The 16,097-nt window shown below is 44.8% G+C and overlaps 1 protein-coding gene across 12 annotated transcripts in view; it reads right to left on the bottom strand.

Annotated features, from left to right (window-relative positions):
* The window catches only part of KALRN (kalirin RhoGEF kinase), a 532,514-nt gene that overhangs the window by 354,649 nt on the left and 161,768 nt on the right, over positions 1-16,097 (bottom strand). For all 12 annotated transcript variants that reach the window (XM_087734558.1, XM_087734567.1, XM_087734559.1 and 9 more), the window contains one exon: positions 11,663-11,737. In XM_087734558.1, coding sequence (XP_087590684.1) covers positions 11,663-11,737 — 75 coding nt within the window. The remainder of the gene's footprint in view (positions 1-11,662; positions 11,738-16,097) is intronic.

Genomic DNA, 16,097 nt, shown 5'->3' with positions numbered 1-16,097 from the left:
GATCAGCCCAAGAGCATATGTGCGCTTGGAAAAACAGTATCCTGGATCACCACAGGGCAAAGAATTGCTCTGGGCAGAATTTAGATCAGGAAACCAAGGAGGTGCCTCAGATGGCAGGAGTTCCTGCAGGTGGACAAACCAGAAACCAAACTGATGAGATACACACATGTACCCCCAAGGTACACGTTTTCCAGCTGGCCCTGTTTACAGAACAGAAGTCACTTGTAGATCCAGCCCCTATCTGACAACATACCCCCTGCCCATTTTATTCTGAAACTGTCCATGCAGTTGATGCCATGATAGGTACAAGCTCACCTTCTAGCACAAAGTGTCCCTCTACATGACCAGAGTCACACAGAAGCAGCTAAAAATAGCAATGCTGTTACTATAGATACATTTTTTAAAAAATATTTATATATTTTTTTAAATTTCGAAGTTCTGTCTGAAGAATTTTCTACAGCACTGCAGACTGTACCAGTCAAAGGCTGTTACACAAACTTCATCTGTACAGATAGAGATGCTAGTGTTACCCTGTGTTACACTTCGTCAGCATCGAAATTCCCATCGTTTTCAACGGATGCTATATACCTGAAGGGCTCATCATGCAACTCTCCACTGGAGCCAGGTCATGTCTGATTGTCCAGGGGTACAAACGGAGAGGCAAACAAGAGGTGCCATCTTCATTTTGAGCCCTCATGCAGCCAGGGGCACATATGGAGTACAAAAACTGTCCTGCCCAGTGTCCACCCAAATCTCTGTGCCTGATGTTTGCCTTTGGCTTCACACCGTGAAGGTGAGGAAGGTCCATGAAAATTCAGTATCACCTTGGCTGATCCATGCCTCTGCCACCAAGCATGAGAATGGGGGTGTAATGTAACCAGGATTCCATTTACAAGGAAATAAGCTCATTTTTATTTTCAGACCTATATACATATATATGTATAAAAAAATATTCCTCATTTTAAGCACATTCTCCCTTTGTTGAGAATATTTCACACACCGTAACAATGCCAAAAGCATTATATCATGCGTGATGTGTCCAACAGAAAAGCAAGCCAGCCTATAGAATGGCAAACCTAAAAGCTAACTAAAGCTGGAGGGAAATATTTTTTTAATACAGGAAGATTTTCAAGGTTTTGAAAAATTTCCCGTCATATCAAGATGTAACCAAGGCTTTCAAAAGCTTCCAGATATTCACTGAAGCAGAGACCTGAACTTGAACTGCGTCCCAGAAGAACATGCTACCCACTACTCAGACAGGCTCCCTCTCCTCCTCCATTGCCAATTATTTAAATATTTCTACAAAGTGGAAAAGCGCTAAAGATGAGATCAGGAGACATCCAAGCCCACAGCTATAATCCTCTCCCAGGATATGAAACACCCAGGAAGGGCCATGAGCTTCCCACAGCCACGAGCCCTGATCGCTCTGATGCTGCCCATTCACCTCAGCTTCATAAACCAAAAATTGTGTTTCTGGCCAGGGACCCCTTTCCCACCTACAGTTCCACAAAAGTGAGCTCTGCAAAAAAAAAAAAAATTAAAAAAAAAATTATCTAAATTCTAGTAGGCTGAAAAAGTTAAATCAGAAAATTCTTGACCCTTTTACTAACAGTAACACGAGGATTTCACCTACAGAAAAGGAAACAGGGTCCAGAACATTCCTGTCCTGTCTTTATTTCAGGATAAAAAATGTCCCTCAACAGTTCATCTAAACTGTCCTCAGGGGAGCAGGATAAATAAGGCTCTAGTGCAGAGTCAGAAGTTACCAGGACAGATCGGAGAAAATGGGTTAATTCTCGTTGGAGGAGGAAGGTTACATGATGACCCAGTTGGAGGTTTCTGGATGATGGAAGGATAAATAAGTCCCTGGACTGATTCCTTCTAGGCCTATGGCACAGAAGAACAAGGAGATATGGGGCAAATCTCAAGAAATGTGAGGTTTAGAAACAAATGTTTCTAATCTGTGATGAAAGCACTGCTCTATGCTTTGAGCAATAGGGTGAAATTATTATTACAAGTGTGACGTACATATTAAAATCCTTCACTTGTTTCCAAATTATTCATGAGCAATCCCTAATTTTTATGAATGCCTGCATAATTTACAATTTTATGAAGAGCCTGTATGAAGAAACGTCAGGTTTCTTCCACAACAAACCATGGTATGTTTAATTCACCATAAGACTTGCAGAGTTCAGTAACTCTGGTTTACTCTCTTAAATACTAATAACATGTAGCTTTTCCATTGCACTTTATAACTCCAAATCTCAGCTTTTCTAGGCAGACTAAATGGGATATTACCACCATCAAACTTTAGACACCTAACATGCCTATATTAGGACCCTCATCTTCTCTAACAGCCTCCAGACAGGTAGCAACAGCCACTAAAAGGGAAGAAAATCTTTCGGCATTAGCTGTACATGGAGTCGATACCTTTCCTCCGCTTTATTATCTCCTTTTTTACTGAGGGGAACAGTGAAGGTACAGAGAGGGGAAGAAATTCAGCCCAGATTGCACAGCAAGTCACTTGAAGAACCAGGAGTAGGAATTAGGTTTTCTGACTCTTAGTTCACTGTATTAGAGCTTCATAGTGCTTAGGCTAAAAGGCAGCAACTAAAAACATTATAGAAACTCTGTCTCAGCTTGTTAGTAATCCACCCAAGGAGGCTAATCTTGCCCCAAGTCAGCCATGATCTCATCATCAATTTTACATGCACAGTCTTTTCAGAGAACTACCCAGCATATTGTTTTAAAAGAAAATAAAAAATGGAAGGAAGTAAAGAGTCTCAATTGCTCTCATCAATATGTCCCATCTCCTGCCTCCCACTGGGCTACAGACATGGGATGCAATAATCAAACATGTCATTAGGCTTGCTAATTACAGTTATTAAATGCTAAAACAAACAGCTGATAATTTCTAATTGTTTTTCAAGGTGGGTTTTCATGGGCTTTGCTCTGATTTAGAGAGGCAAACAGATGGTCTAGTTATTAGTGCTCTGGAAAAAGGAGTCAGAAAAACACATGTTCTTCAGGGCACAAAGTACACTGAGAACAAATATTTAGCCATATATGTCTTGTATTCCTCCTACAAAATCCTGTGTTGATGGCCTTGCCTGTCAGTGGCTTGCTTGCCGGTTCTTCCCATCTCCCTTTCTTCTAGCCTATACAGAAACCATTGCTAAATTCAGCATTTGCTCCCAGAAGTAGGATTACATCATTTTTCCTCCACAAATCATACAGGGGGTATTGCAGTGATGGCACAAGGCATCGTGATGCATACCACATTAAAAGAAAACATTAAAGAAACCTCAAAAAACCTGTATGGAAGCAGGCAGCAGAGTCAGTGACCTTCTGATGACCACTTTTCTCGTCAAGCCTGCAGCCAAGAGGAAAGGGACTCCAGCCACAAGATCCCTGTCCTGGCAGCTGCCTGAACTGACATCTTAATCCTCTCAGTGGTGGGCCCCAATGCTTCTGCCTATGGCGGCTCCAGCTGCCCACAGGTAAGTCAAGATGTTGGCCAACCCACAGCGTTATTAATGTGAACTCTGTGTACGGGCCTTCCCAATTTCAAGCCCTGAGGGACGTCCATCCCCGGTAAGACACAAAAAGTTGAAATTCCAGCTTTGTGTAACCCTGTTTAGGACAGGAAATTATCAGTTTCCTTTAATGCAGACTTCTTGTATACAACAGATAATGATTTTATCGAGCTCTGTTTTCAAGCTGCATCTCTGCAGTCTTATCAGCCATTCTACCAAGATACTTACCTGCTTGCATTTGTCTATCTTTAAGGGATTCAAGCCCTCTGTTTCCTTTTCCACTCTCTTTATCAGCATGAATTCACAAGGATTAACCATAGACATAGGCAAACGTCCACACACATAAAGGCTCCCGAGTCCCTTGTCTAAGGTCCTGCAACACGTCAGCAATGGAGACAGGAGTAGTACACAGTGTCTCTGGCCTCCATTCAGATGTCTACTGCAGTTCAAATGAATATGCTGCTTCATCTGACCCCTGCAGATCATAAGCTGATCAATCTTGATGTTGCAGACTCTGCTGAGACCATAAGTGAGTTTCCAGAGGAGCTGAAATACTCCTCAAAAGGTATTTCAGTCCAAAATATGGTGAAAAAATGAATGATAATGAAGAGAACTAGGAGACAGAACGAGGTCAGCTGATGTCAAGCGCCTCGGTAAAATGACAAACAATATGCTCTGGATTTCTAAATCTAATTGACAGACTTCCTAGGAAAGCAAAGTATCAAGGAATTGGTATCCAGAGTCTTAAAATAATATTCCTTTCCCTGCCATAGCGGAGCTCTGTGTGAGTTTGCTTGCTACCAGACCTCCTGTGAACAGACTTCTATACTAAAGCTCCTCCAGCTTCAAGAGGGACTAATGTGTTGTAAGGGTCATATATAGGATTAACTGTATGACCACCCTCAAATTCAGTTGATTCCAAAGCAGGCAATTCTAGTGCAACAGTGATGGAAATTTAAGTTCCCACAACAAGTCCACGTGCAAATTAACACAGCTGCAATGCAGTCACCAGGGCCTGATCCTCCAGTGTGTTGCTCTTTGCAGCATCCCATATCCCAGAGTCGATTGCCTGAATCAAATCCTAATGGCTAACATTTGCAACATTACATTTAGGGTTAATGATTCCAAAAACAAGGCTGTATGTTCCCACCAGAAGATCCCTTGGCAGAGCAGATCAGAGGCTGTAGACGGGATGCTCACCGCAGCCACTGGAGGATCCTGCTTCCCACCAGGTAAATTTGTTCCGCAATCACCCAGAGCCACTGCATGGATTTGAAGAGACCACCTGTTGTGGCTTGTAATACACCTTTGCTGGTTTATGCAAGTATTTTGAGGTACTTCTTTAATTTTAAATGTTTATTTGCCAACAAGCCACTGGGAAAATTATCTCATTTCCCACAAAGATATTGCCCCAGCAAAGCAAAACTAAGGACAAGTGAGACTCATTAAAACGAAGGAAGATCTTCTTTGTGTGGAAGGCAAAACTTCCAGAGAGAGTTCAGAGGAGCCCATTTTTAACTCTGGAAGAAGCTGGTTTGCTGTGAAGTATCAAGGGAGAACCAGTACCCTTCTCTTCAACACTGCCCCTTACTCACACCTACGCAAACCTCGCTGCCTTTTGCCCCAGCTGCAAATTAGGTTTTTTGATCTCGCCTCCTGTATCACAGATGTATAGGAATAGCTGTATATATTTAAAAAACAATAGAGAAACTGAACAAAATAAACCCCAAATCTTCTAAAACAAAACACCCCACTGCACACCCTCTTGTCCCTGGAGAAGGGAAGGGAACAAAAATAGCACGCGGCGATGCAGTCACGCTGCTGATGGCAGCACTGACAGGCACTCCGACCTCACGCCATTGAGCGTAACGGTAGAAGCTGTACAGAATAAGGAGAAACAAAGGGAGGCCATATTCACCCTGATCTCACACTGTCTTCCTCATTTGAGATAAGCACAGAGAAATAGAGATGGCAAAGCTTCTGATGTTCATCAGCAAAGTGAAATATGTGATAAACTGATTTAATATAACTGGCTGCTGAGGTTTGCCACAGCCCCAGCAGGTAAGTCCTCAACAGCTACAGCCAAGTAGAGGATCCTGCAAATTAATGAAAGTTCAGGGGAGAGTTCAAGCTATTGGACTTACATAGTTGCTATTAGGAAGTCTTTTTTCCCTCTGGTTTTAAGAAGAAATTCAGCCTAGAGCTGGAAAACACTAGCAGATGAAAATGTTTCGGAAATTGTACATTCCAGAAAAGTATTTCCATTTCAAATAGCCTATATTTTCCCACAAAAAAAGCATTAAAAAAATCCCAACCATTGCTAATACAGAGAGGATGTCCACTTGTGAATTTCAGTGCTTCTTGTCAGTTAAAATTGATTCCTTAGGAAAAAAACCATAAGCCTATGAACCAAAGCGCTTTCACAGAAATAAGGAAGTTTTCAGATGTGAAGAGTCTCATTAGTGGAACAGAAGAGCACATCTTACTGCAAAATGACCAGAATGGCTGGTTGTTATCGTACTAATTATCCCAGGTGCTACTGTCACCTACCTGGGTCCTTATATTGATTTATAAGCTCCTAGCCTTGATTTCTCTATAAGGACAACTCTCGACTGCTTGTGTAAATGAAGAGGAGACCTTTGCTGAGACACATATGGAGCTCGCTATGTCTTTAAGGACGAGAAAACCCTGTGAGCTGGAACAGGATGGGATGTATACAGACCTTCTTGCTTCACAGGCTCAATTCCTTCCTCTTATTGTTATTTTGAAAGTCCCTATCATTAATTCAGAAGCTATACCTATGTGACAGGATGCAGGGACCCATCGATCAGAAGGTGGTCAGAGTCCAGCACGTTTGGATGATACGCAGTCAATGACTTGCGATCCCACAAGTTCTTGCAAGTCTTTTTGGATAGAAATTTTGATTAGGTTGATTTTTTGCCCAGTTTTGTAAGGCACTTGAACCTTTCTGCCTCTCCACAAGGCAGCACAGGTTGCATCACTACTCTGACACATGCTAATTGAGGAAATACGTAAAGGAGAAATCTCCCTGCTCTGAGGAGATATTGGCGGATCTTGGCAAGCTGCTGGTGTCCGAGCGCCAGGACAGTAAGTGCTGGCACTGACTAGACATTCTCCACAGAAATTGTTTAATTTAGTCCATGGCTACAGTTAAAACATATGGAAAGAAATACGGCAACTGATTCTGCACACTGCATTTACAACCTGTAAATGAAATCAGAAATCCCAGGAAACATTTTGATTTCTGCTTTAACCTTAGAGTCCCAATGAGGATATCTAAACACCCTCTATAGGTGAAGACTCTTCTCTGTCCTCAAAAATGACCTAACACTAAAAAAACAAACAACAACAAAAAACCCAGCAGGCTCAGACCTCATCAAAAGACCTGGAAACTTTACAGTCTAAACTTCCTTATTTTTTATTTCAAAGAAAAATCAGCAACAATGCAGCAGCAAATTCCAGATGAAAGCATGATGGCCCAAAACCACCAGGAAAATTCAATAGTCAGGCAATGCTATGTTTTTCTAATAGCATATTTCCTCTTTTGGGAATTTCCATTGATTTCAAACTACATCAGGGAATGGTATAAAATGGAAGACATTTTTCTGTAACAAAACATAGAAGAATTGTTGATGTTTCATTTGAAATTTCCATTCCAGAGGAAGAGGAGAATGGAAACTTATAATTTAAATCAAAACTTTTTGTGCAAATACAAAATGTTTACATCACTCAAAAATTAAATATTTTGGTTAGTTCTATTCCCAAGCCAATATAAATTCCAGTGTCTACAAATCAGCGTTTGAGACCCCCTGAAACCTGGATCTGAACTCTTCCAGTTCCCAGAGGGCCCTGGGGTCTCATTTCAACTCTTTCTCTGAAGAGTGAAGTGCATCCATTGCAGAAAAAGCAAAAACATACCCCTCCACATGTGGTCCCATGGGGCACTAAGTGACCTGTGGTGTCTTCAGACAAGTTTTTAGGAAGGTCAGTGTCTTCCCCTCTGAGCCTTCCTCTTTGATTCATCCTGCTGGCCTAAATTTAGTGAAACTTAATCGTAAAGTTGTCCTTTCATCTGATCTATTTACACCAAAATTCCTCCTCTGAAAGACCTTTTGGGAAATCTGTCTCTGTTTTTCCTTCAGGCTGTCAGCCAGGCTCAGACGTCGCTGTGACCCAGCTCACGAGGCTTCTCCCAAGACATGTGGGGTTGGGGACAGTGGGCTTTTGAAGGATGGAGCTGGCCGAACTGTTACCGTATCCACTCCTCCCTGCTCCATGCCTTTTATTGCCCAAAGTCCACAGGAAAACCTCCCACTTTGCTGAACACGCGTTGGGAGCTCTGCTTTTCACAGCTGCAGCAGCTCACCGGCTTATTACACCCTTCTGCCTTTTGCTGTTGATTCCTCCGTGCTCAACCACCCTCTCAGAAACCTGGCCAGCCTCCTCCTTTGTGCTCCTGCCTCGGCAGATGAGCAGACAGTACCTGGGTGACAGGCGGGAGCCCACGCGCTGCCGCTCTTCTGAGCCATCCGGGGAATGGGAAGTGCTGGGAAGGATGCTGAGAAACTCTTCTGGGTGGGACGTGGGGAAAGGGCAAATGCTTTCAGCGAGACCCACGGCATTAGTCAACTAACAAGCTTTTCATAGCCTAAGTGTATGAAAAGCTCCATGCACGGGAAGGGAACGTGATAACATGCTCCCCTCCCTCTCCTGAGAGCCTCATATGCTTCCTGCTGTAGTGCAGTGATGGACAGAAAATCTCCTATAAATATAATCAAGCGGCTGAACAACATCCCAAGTTAAACCACTCTTCTAAAACAGCACCTGTGTTTCCTAGGAAAGCAGCGCAGCTTCCAAAATATTTCACCACCTCTCACTGAAAAAAAAACCACCTAAATAATCTACAAGCTGTTTTATTTCCTCTCCTCTGTGCTCATCTCCTTCTCAGAATACAAAAATCAGTCTCTGGCCTGTAGCTCGCTCCCTAATGGTTCCCAAAGCCATTCCATTGCTGGAAGCAACACAGTGAACCACCCAGGCAAAGCCAAGATTTTATGAGGGTTTAGGCAACAAGCAGGTGGCCAAAGCCTCCCCCCTGCCAACCCCCTGCTTAATCTGCTTCCACGAGGTCAGCGATGGAAGCCATCAGACGGCGATGGCCAGGATGCACCGACTGCTCAGGCCATCTCTCTGCTTACGAGTGCTGGAATGGGATTTTCAGGTGCTGTTTAGACGCACATACACATGAACTTTCCTCGCGTTCAGTCTAGCTCATACATGAGGTCACTGGAAGAAATCAAGAACCAGTTCCAGGAAAAAATCCCAGCATTATCCACCCCTCAACTCTCCCGCGGCGCAGGGATGCGGATGCAGAGCCCCGCGCCTGCTGCTCGCTGCCGGCTGAGCCAGCCGAGGGGAAGCGCCAGGCTCAGAGCCCCAGACGGCATTTAGGCTGGATGAATCCATGCCCAGCTAGTTAGAGCTGTATTTCAACTCTGAAATTAAGTGCACTTCTGAAAGCTTGAGTGCTCCTCTGAGATTACACGGCTGTGCAGGCAGGTCCTGTTGTGCCTGCTCTGGAGCAGGCAGCAGCCGGTGTCACTTCCCTGCCTGTTCTGCCTGCTGCTCTGCATGGCCCAGGTGTGGAGCATCCACAACACCAAAACACAAAGCGTGGTATAGCCCCTGCCTGAAGGAGCTTGCTTGTTCTCTGCAGCTTTCCTGTCGAATCATGGACTAAAAACCAAGCTGGTAAGCCACAGCAGATGAGAAAAGAAATAAACTATGTAACTGAGATGTTCAGCTGAGATTTTTTGTGCGTGCTGATAAATTCTGCTGGTGTAAGGAGAACCCCCTTGACAACTTTACTGTACTGTTATCGTTAAAATTAACTGTAGTATAAAACTCTGAAGAAGACTCAATAAAACTCTCCTTTTCCTCAAGGAAGCCTGATTACAAACGCCATGTGCTCCCAAAGTCTGTGCTAACTGCAGAATATTTTTTTTTTCGTCTTGCAAAGTCCAGCTATTTGATTTTTCTATTTCGGCAAACATTCTTCTGTGGTCAAAGCATAGTCTAGGAAGTTATTCTGTTTTCATTAAAAAGAACCTAGCCATCAGTTGAAGTGCTCAAATCCTTTTCTTAATCTGCTTTATTACAACAACCCAGGGGAAGACTGGGCAGTACTTAAACTCTGGGCTGGAGGGTGATGCTGGGGCTACTGCAGTCAGACACCAGCAGCTCAGACCATTCTATCTGCAAAGGCCCCTGACAATTGTTGCATGTAGTCGTTGCATTTGGAGACCATGGAGAGGAGGTGTAAATCCTAGGGCCGCTATCTAGCTAGCTGTGTCAGGAACAGGCACGTTTTGAGCAGATACAGGTCTGGAGGCTGGTGAGTCTACGAGGAGCGACCTGTCCCTTGCCTGCAGCGGATCACAGTGCAAAACCCCAGGGGATCATGCTGGCACTGCTTGTTTAACGGCCCCCCACAAGGCAAGCTTGGCTCAGGACAGCATCTAACGAGCTGATTATTTGGTGTGAGACCTTCTGGCTCCCAGCTGAACGCCGCCACTGTCAGTGGAAGGGCTATATAAACGATCCAGACAGGTTATCGTTATTAAACATTCCGTGAATTACCAAATGATCCTGCAGTCATTTCCATGCAAAGCAACAGCAGGAGCCAAGAACTAAATTCCAGTACAGTCCCTGCATAAATTTCTCCCTTTCACTTCCCCAGAGCACTTGGTTCAGCTTTGTGTTGCAAAAAAGTCTGAAGGTACGCTGGGGTTTTATGACATTGTTCCTCTCTTCAGAACAGTGAAAGACAACAACCACGTAAAACATTTCAAGACATTCAGAACGAGACACCAGTGCGAGGTAAAGTAGTCCTGCATGTGAGTACTGTTGGGATGGTCTTGGGTTTTCACACAAGGCTTTTGGTGTCTCACAAACTTGCCTCAAAAGTCTTGGATTTTCAGGTCATTGGTCAGAAAGTTTAGGGTTTATAGAGCCATAAATCGTTTGCCCAAGTCACTGCTGGACTCATGATCCGTGGACCATTTAACTGTTGCTACATGGGAAGACATCTCACACCAACCATTACTCAAGGCAAAAGCTTTTCCTGCCTGGCCAGGCATCTCCGTGGCTCGGCAGGGTGACAAGCCCCATCCGCACAGGCCCTGCTCCAGCAGCCAAGGAGGAAGAGCCTGGGCACCCAATGGCCTTGCTGCTGCTCTCCTCCCCTCTGCAGTCAGCATTACTGCGGAGATGAAGGAAACAGAAAGCAAAGACTGCAAACAAGGGGGCTGGCTGCTTTTGACGCAGGTTTTCTCATTGCAACAGGGAGGATCACCAAAAGCAGCTTGAATGGTTTGCAATCATCAGAAACGCTGGCACTGGGAATACCCCAGTTTTATGCTGCCAATTTGAGTGACTTCATGCAAGATCATGATCACTTCAGACTTTCTCTTCCCCTTCTCCCTGAAAAGTTGTAATTCACCCCAGAAACAATATCATTCAAGCCATTCTCAAAGACTTTTCCATATTGTCTAGTCCTCATCCACCCCCAGGTCCTCAAGATTTGTCTCCTGAATGAAGGCTGTAAATCTTTGTACAGGATGGCAGGAGATCTTTGAGCATCTGAGTCATTATGTAAATGCAGCATCAGTGGCACTTTTAACTGCAAGTTGATTGGGATTTCAAATGAAACACCAGTGATTTACAGGTCTGAGTGCTTCCTACAAACAGGAATTAATGCTATTCACTGACCTCGAACCCAAAGCAGGATCCCTGAACCATTCTGAATGCCGAGACAGCACAGGCCTGGGCTGGAGCTGAGAAGCTGCATTTCATCCCACCTGTGCTGCCCATCACCTGTTTCTCAGAATATGAACAAAAACACCATAGGCCAGTTTCCAACACTCTGAGTATTACTGGATAGCCCTGTTCCACATACAGCCCTTTTCTTAGCAGAAGAGCTAATTTAACTACTACCAAGTCCAAACACGAAACTGGTCCCTCGTGACTCTGCAGCACCATAAGGACAAGGATGCGGCAGGCAGTGCTTGTGCTGGGCTAGAGGGATCCAGAAAAGATGTACTCACCTGACACGAAGGCCACTTTCTCCTTTAGTATAGGAAGGACATCAGCCGCTTTTAAACCATCATTTCGAAAAGAACCTGCAAAACAGAGGAAAACAGGAAAGCCACATTAGAAGAGAGCACATCCTTGCTCCCAGCTTCACAGACACTCTGTGTTTCTCAAAATCAGACTGGAGAAAGTCTGTAAATTACATAAAAGCACCAAGAGACAGACCCTAATGGCTGATACACAAACAGCATTAGCATCGACAGAGATATGTTTGTAAAAAGAAAATACAGAGAATCAACTCATCACTTGATCCTTCAGAAGTTCCGACAGGTTAACAATTTTCCCACTAAGGAACCAGATTTATCCCTGCTGCCTTTTTCACAGACCATACTATCGAGCCTGGGAGATGCCCAGCTTGTACACCAAGCCAGGAGCTTTCTGCCTTCACTGTTTTGAACACAGTCCGGGCAAAATTACAGGGAACGTTACAACACATACACATCCATTTAGCATCAGCCCTTGAGACAGATTTGCATAGGGGCTGGCTTAAAAAAGGCTTTTCCCCTTCCCCTCTTTCTGCTCCACACAGCACGGCTGAGATGGAACGGCTCAAGGCAGGGACCATGCTCAGAGGGAGGACATGTTCCTTATGAGCCAGCCAAAGTTCTCCCTGGCTAAGGAGTGGCTTGAAACGACAGTGCATCCTCATGTAATTCATGCTGTTTGATTACATGTTACATACACCTGCATAGGCCATTTGCCTTCTCTGCAGTGCCAAATTATTTCATGTGTACTCGAAGTTCACCAAAGAAATCCCAGATTTTCACTCTCCCGGAAGCCTTAGGAAAAGAACTGCTGATGGTTTCAGCCACCAGCAGCATCCTTCTGCTTTGCAAAAGACCACAGGCAGGCAGCAACCACCATTCTTCTGAGATGGTACCAGGGCAAGAGAGTCTTCTCACTAAGCAGCTTTCTTGACTGGCTAGAAACAGGTCAACATTGCTCCAGCCATCACACCTTCCTTACTGAACACAGCAGATGACACCTGACCATCTGGGTCTGAAAGTGGGAAAGGGGATAAAAGCTGCTCCTGTATAGAATCATAGAATGCTTTGGGATGGAAGGGACCTTTAAAGGTCCTCTAGTCCATCCCCCCTGCAATGGGCAGGGACATCTTCACCTAGATCAGGTTGCTCAGAGCCCCATCCAGCCTGTCCTTGAATGTTTCAAGGATGGGGCATCTACCACCTCTCTGGGCAACCCGATCCAGTGTTTCACCACTATATTATTTTTGATATAGATGATATATTGTCATCTATTTCTTGCATCGTGCAGCCTGCAAAGGTACAGTGGTTTGATCCATGCAGACACATGGAACAGACAGGATGACCGTAACAGCCATTTTCACCCTCAGATGAACCTGCATACCTACAAGTATTATTATTATTATTATTATTATTATTATTATTATTATTATTATTAAGTTACTGTTAATGGCAAATGAGGTAGCATTTGCCATTCACAGTCAGCTTGTGCAACAAGACTGTCTTGTGCATTCAAATATGTCCCTCACCAGTGACCGATCGCTACAACTGCCCCTCTATGGCCCCACATGCTCTCAGGTGTCACTTCTGCGACACTCAGCTCCAGAAGATGAGCAAGCTCGCCAGCTGAGCCTACGTTCATGAAAATCAGCACACAACGGAGTGAGGTAATTCAATGCAAGGCCAAGACCAAAGTAACTGCAATTTGAGCAGGCACTGGAGTACGGTCCTGAGAGATCCCTAAAGAGCACTTTGTGTTAGTAAAGTGGTTTGGGACCGGGGAAACTAGTCCTGGTTGCTGAACTCTTTCTGTGTTCAAGCAAGCAGACCTTTGGGCACTCTGTGTTTAATATGTGAGACTTTGCTATTAACTTATCCTCTTAACAAGAATAACCTCTCAGATCCCAGGCTGTGGTTAGCTCTCACGTCAAAGGCAGGAACCTTTCAGCCACACGCAACGTTTGGAATTTAAGGAGCTCTGTATATAAGCATCTCATCCAACAGTGAAGCAAATGAGAACAGCCAATGTACTAGACACATCATGATGGCTCGAAGACACTGAAGCGGAGTACTGGGCCAAATTTCTCCAGCTGCAAGATCAGCAGTGTCAGTGCACGTTGAGTTTTGGCCAATATTTGTTAAATTTGTCAAGGAAACAGCAAAGTCAATTCTTAGGCACTTAACTGTGCACTAGACATTATACAACTGAAGTCTTAGTGAACATTACCAAAAAAATGTCAGTGGGTGAGGTATTCCTGTATGTAAAACACACAATAAGGCCTTCTTAGCAAGAGCCTACTATACTGAGGGCTGAAGGACAATTTCAAACACTCTCCACAAGGAAGGATTGCATCTCACAGATGTAATACACATGGAGACCAGGAGAAAAATGTATGATTTTTAAAGATGATCACCTTGTGAGCTGAAGCAGGGCAGGCTGCAGGCAAGGGGCTCACTGCTCACAGCCCTGATGTCCTGACTGTGCCCAGGAAAGGCAAGAAAAGACACAAACGGGGACAGTGCTGCCAGCAGGTGTTTTCACCTTTCTCAGTATCCCCCAGGACAGGTCAGTCATGCTCCAAAATGATGAAGGAATTGGAAAATTGTGAGCCTGTCCTACAGCCAATTCCCAAGAGCTGCAAAACTTCCCTCGGGATGAGGGACAAAACTCCTGAAGGCAGATCAGTGCCTAAAGCAATGCCCCCGCTCTGGGTGATGTACATGCTCACCCAAGTGGCAGCTCATGACCCGCAGATGAGGGAGGCCACAGCCGCTGCTTTCAGAGGTCACTCCTGACAAAATCCTTGCGTTAGCAGCTACGTCTCAGAGCATGCTGTCAGGTTTTCCAGCAAGGGCTGGGGAAATAGATGCATAAATGGGAAAAACAATGGCTGTAATAAGGGCTCCAAAAGCAACAGCAAATCTGTCTCCAAGAGGGCCCAGCACAGCAATGATGCATTCCCCAGTTCATAAGTTATTATAAGCATACCCCTAATAATGCTCATTTTCGTCCTATCCCCCACCTGTTTCTAATACATTTGTTTTGTTTGTTTGCATGCTGGATCCGAAGCCATGTCTTCATAGCATCATCTAATTTTTGCCGCAGAGCGCCAGATATACAACCATCTAGCCGGTTCATTCCTAGATGATGCCGATGGCTGTACTTTGTATCCTGCCCTACACCTCTCTCCTAGCCCTGTAAGACCCGAGCCCTTCTGTGGCAGAAGGATAGAGAAGGACAGACGGATGAAGGAAGGGCAGGCTGAACACTGAGCCATCCTGCCCATTGTCCATGCACTGGTTTGCTGGTTCACCATCATCATAAGCAGAACAGTGCCCCTCTTGCGCTTCTACCTGCAAGTCTCACCATAGTCTGCAAAGAAGCTTGAGCATCGCAACTGCCAAAGGAGAGGTGCAGAGAGCACGGTGCCATGTCCCAGTCACCCTGCAGCCCCTCACACATTATCACATCCTGGCTTAGTGTGCTATCCACATAGCGGGGACACTATGGCTATCCACAAACTTTTATTACTCTGGTGACAAGAGAAGAAAGCACACCATGCCTGCAGGAGAAGCTGACAGAATAATGTATTCTTGTAAACTTGGAAGCACTGAAAAATTTAAAAAGTGAATCCTCAGCGTGGCTGAGTCACGTTTCAGGGCAGAGCAGCATCACACATGCACAGCCCATCTCCTAGCAGGGATTCCCTGGACGGCAGAAGCAGCTCACACTTTTAGGTGAGATACTGTAATGAGAAGCCAGCTGGGTGAGACGGGAAGCTTAGGGCATGCTTCTGCATTAAATGCGGCAAACCTGAAATTGAGAAGAGAAAATTCCTTTTTCCCTGCACAAATGCCTCATTTGGCCTGGGGAACTTGCTGCCGCAGGACACCGAAGTCAGCAGCTCAAGGGGCTTCCTGAACGGGTTAGAGATCTGCAAACAACAAATATCTCCAGGGAACTGTAAAGATTAATAAAGTAAGCAAGAGTTTTGGAAAGAATATAAGCCTACAGACTTTGCAGTGAAAGTCAAACTCTAACTCTTGGAGTGAAATATAAATTTTCCTTGGAGAGAACCCTGCAGGCTTTAGGATTTCTTTCTCTAAGCAGAGTGCAGGGCCTCTGCTGGAGACACCATCTTGGGCTAGATCGACCCATGCTCTGCTCCAGAGTGGCTTTTCCTAGAAAAGCTTCAGTTCTAATCTAAAAATGCAGCTCTTGGCTTCAAATAAAGATCAGCTGCTGGAAATATGGAAATACTTTCTATACTTAAAAAAAGTATGCGTAGGCAAGAAGGCGGCCTCCTGTCAGAGCACTGCATGGGGCTTAATCACTTGGCTCCTGATGCCTTCAGCGCGAGTTGTTCATCCCAAGTCCCATGCAATGTTTCAGGAAAGGCAGCCC

Source organism: Nipponia nippon, unplaced genomic scaffold, assembly GCF_047370975.1.
Source record: "Nipponia nippon isolate SJK-2023a ecotype South Korea unplaced genomic scaffold, ASM4737097v1 scaffold_5, whole genome shotgun sequence".
Lineage (NCBI taxonomy): Eukaryota > Metazoa > Chordata > Aves > Pelecaniformes > Threskiornithidae > Nipponia > Nipponia nippon.
The sequence above is the reverse complement of the archived record's forward strand: the minus strand, read 5'-3'. Positions and strand labels throughout refer to the sequence as shown.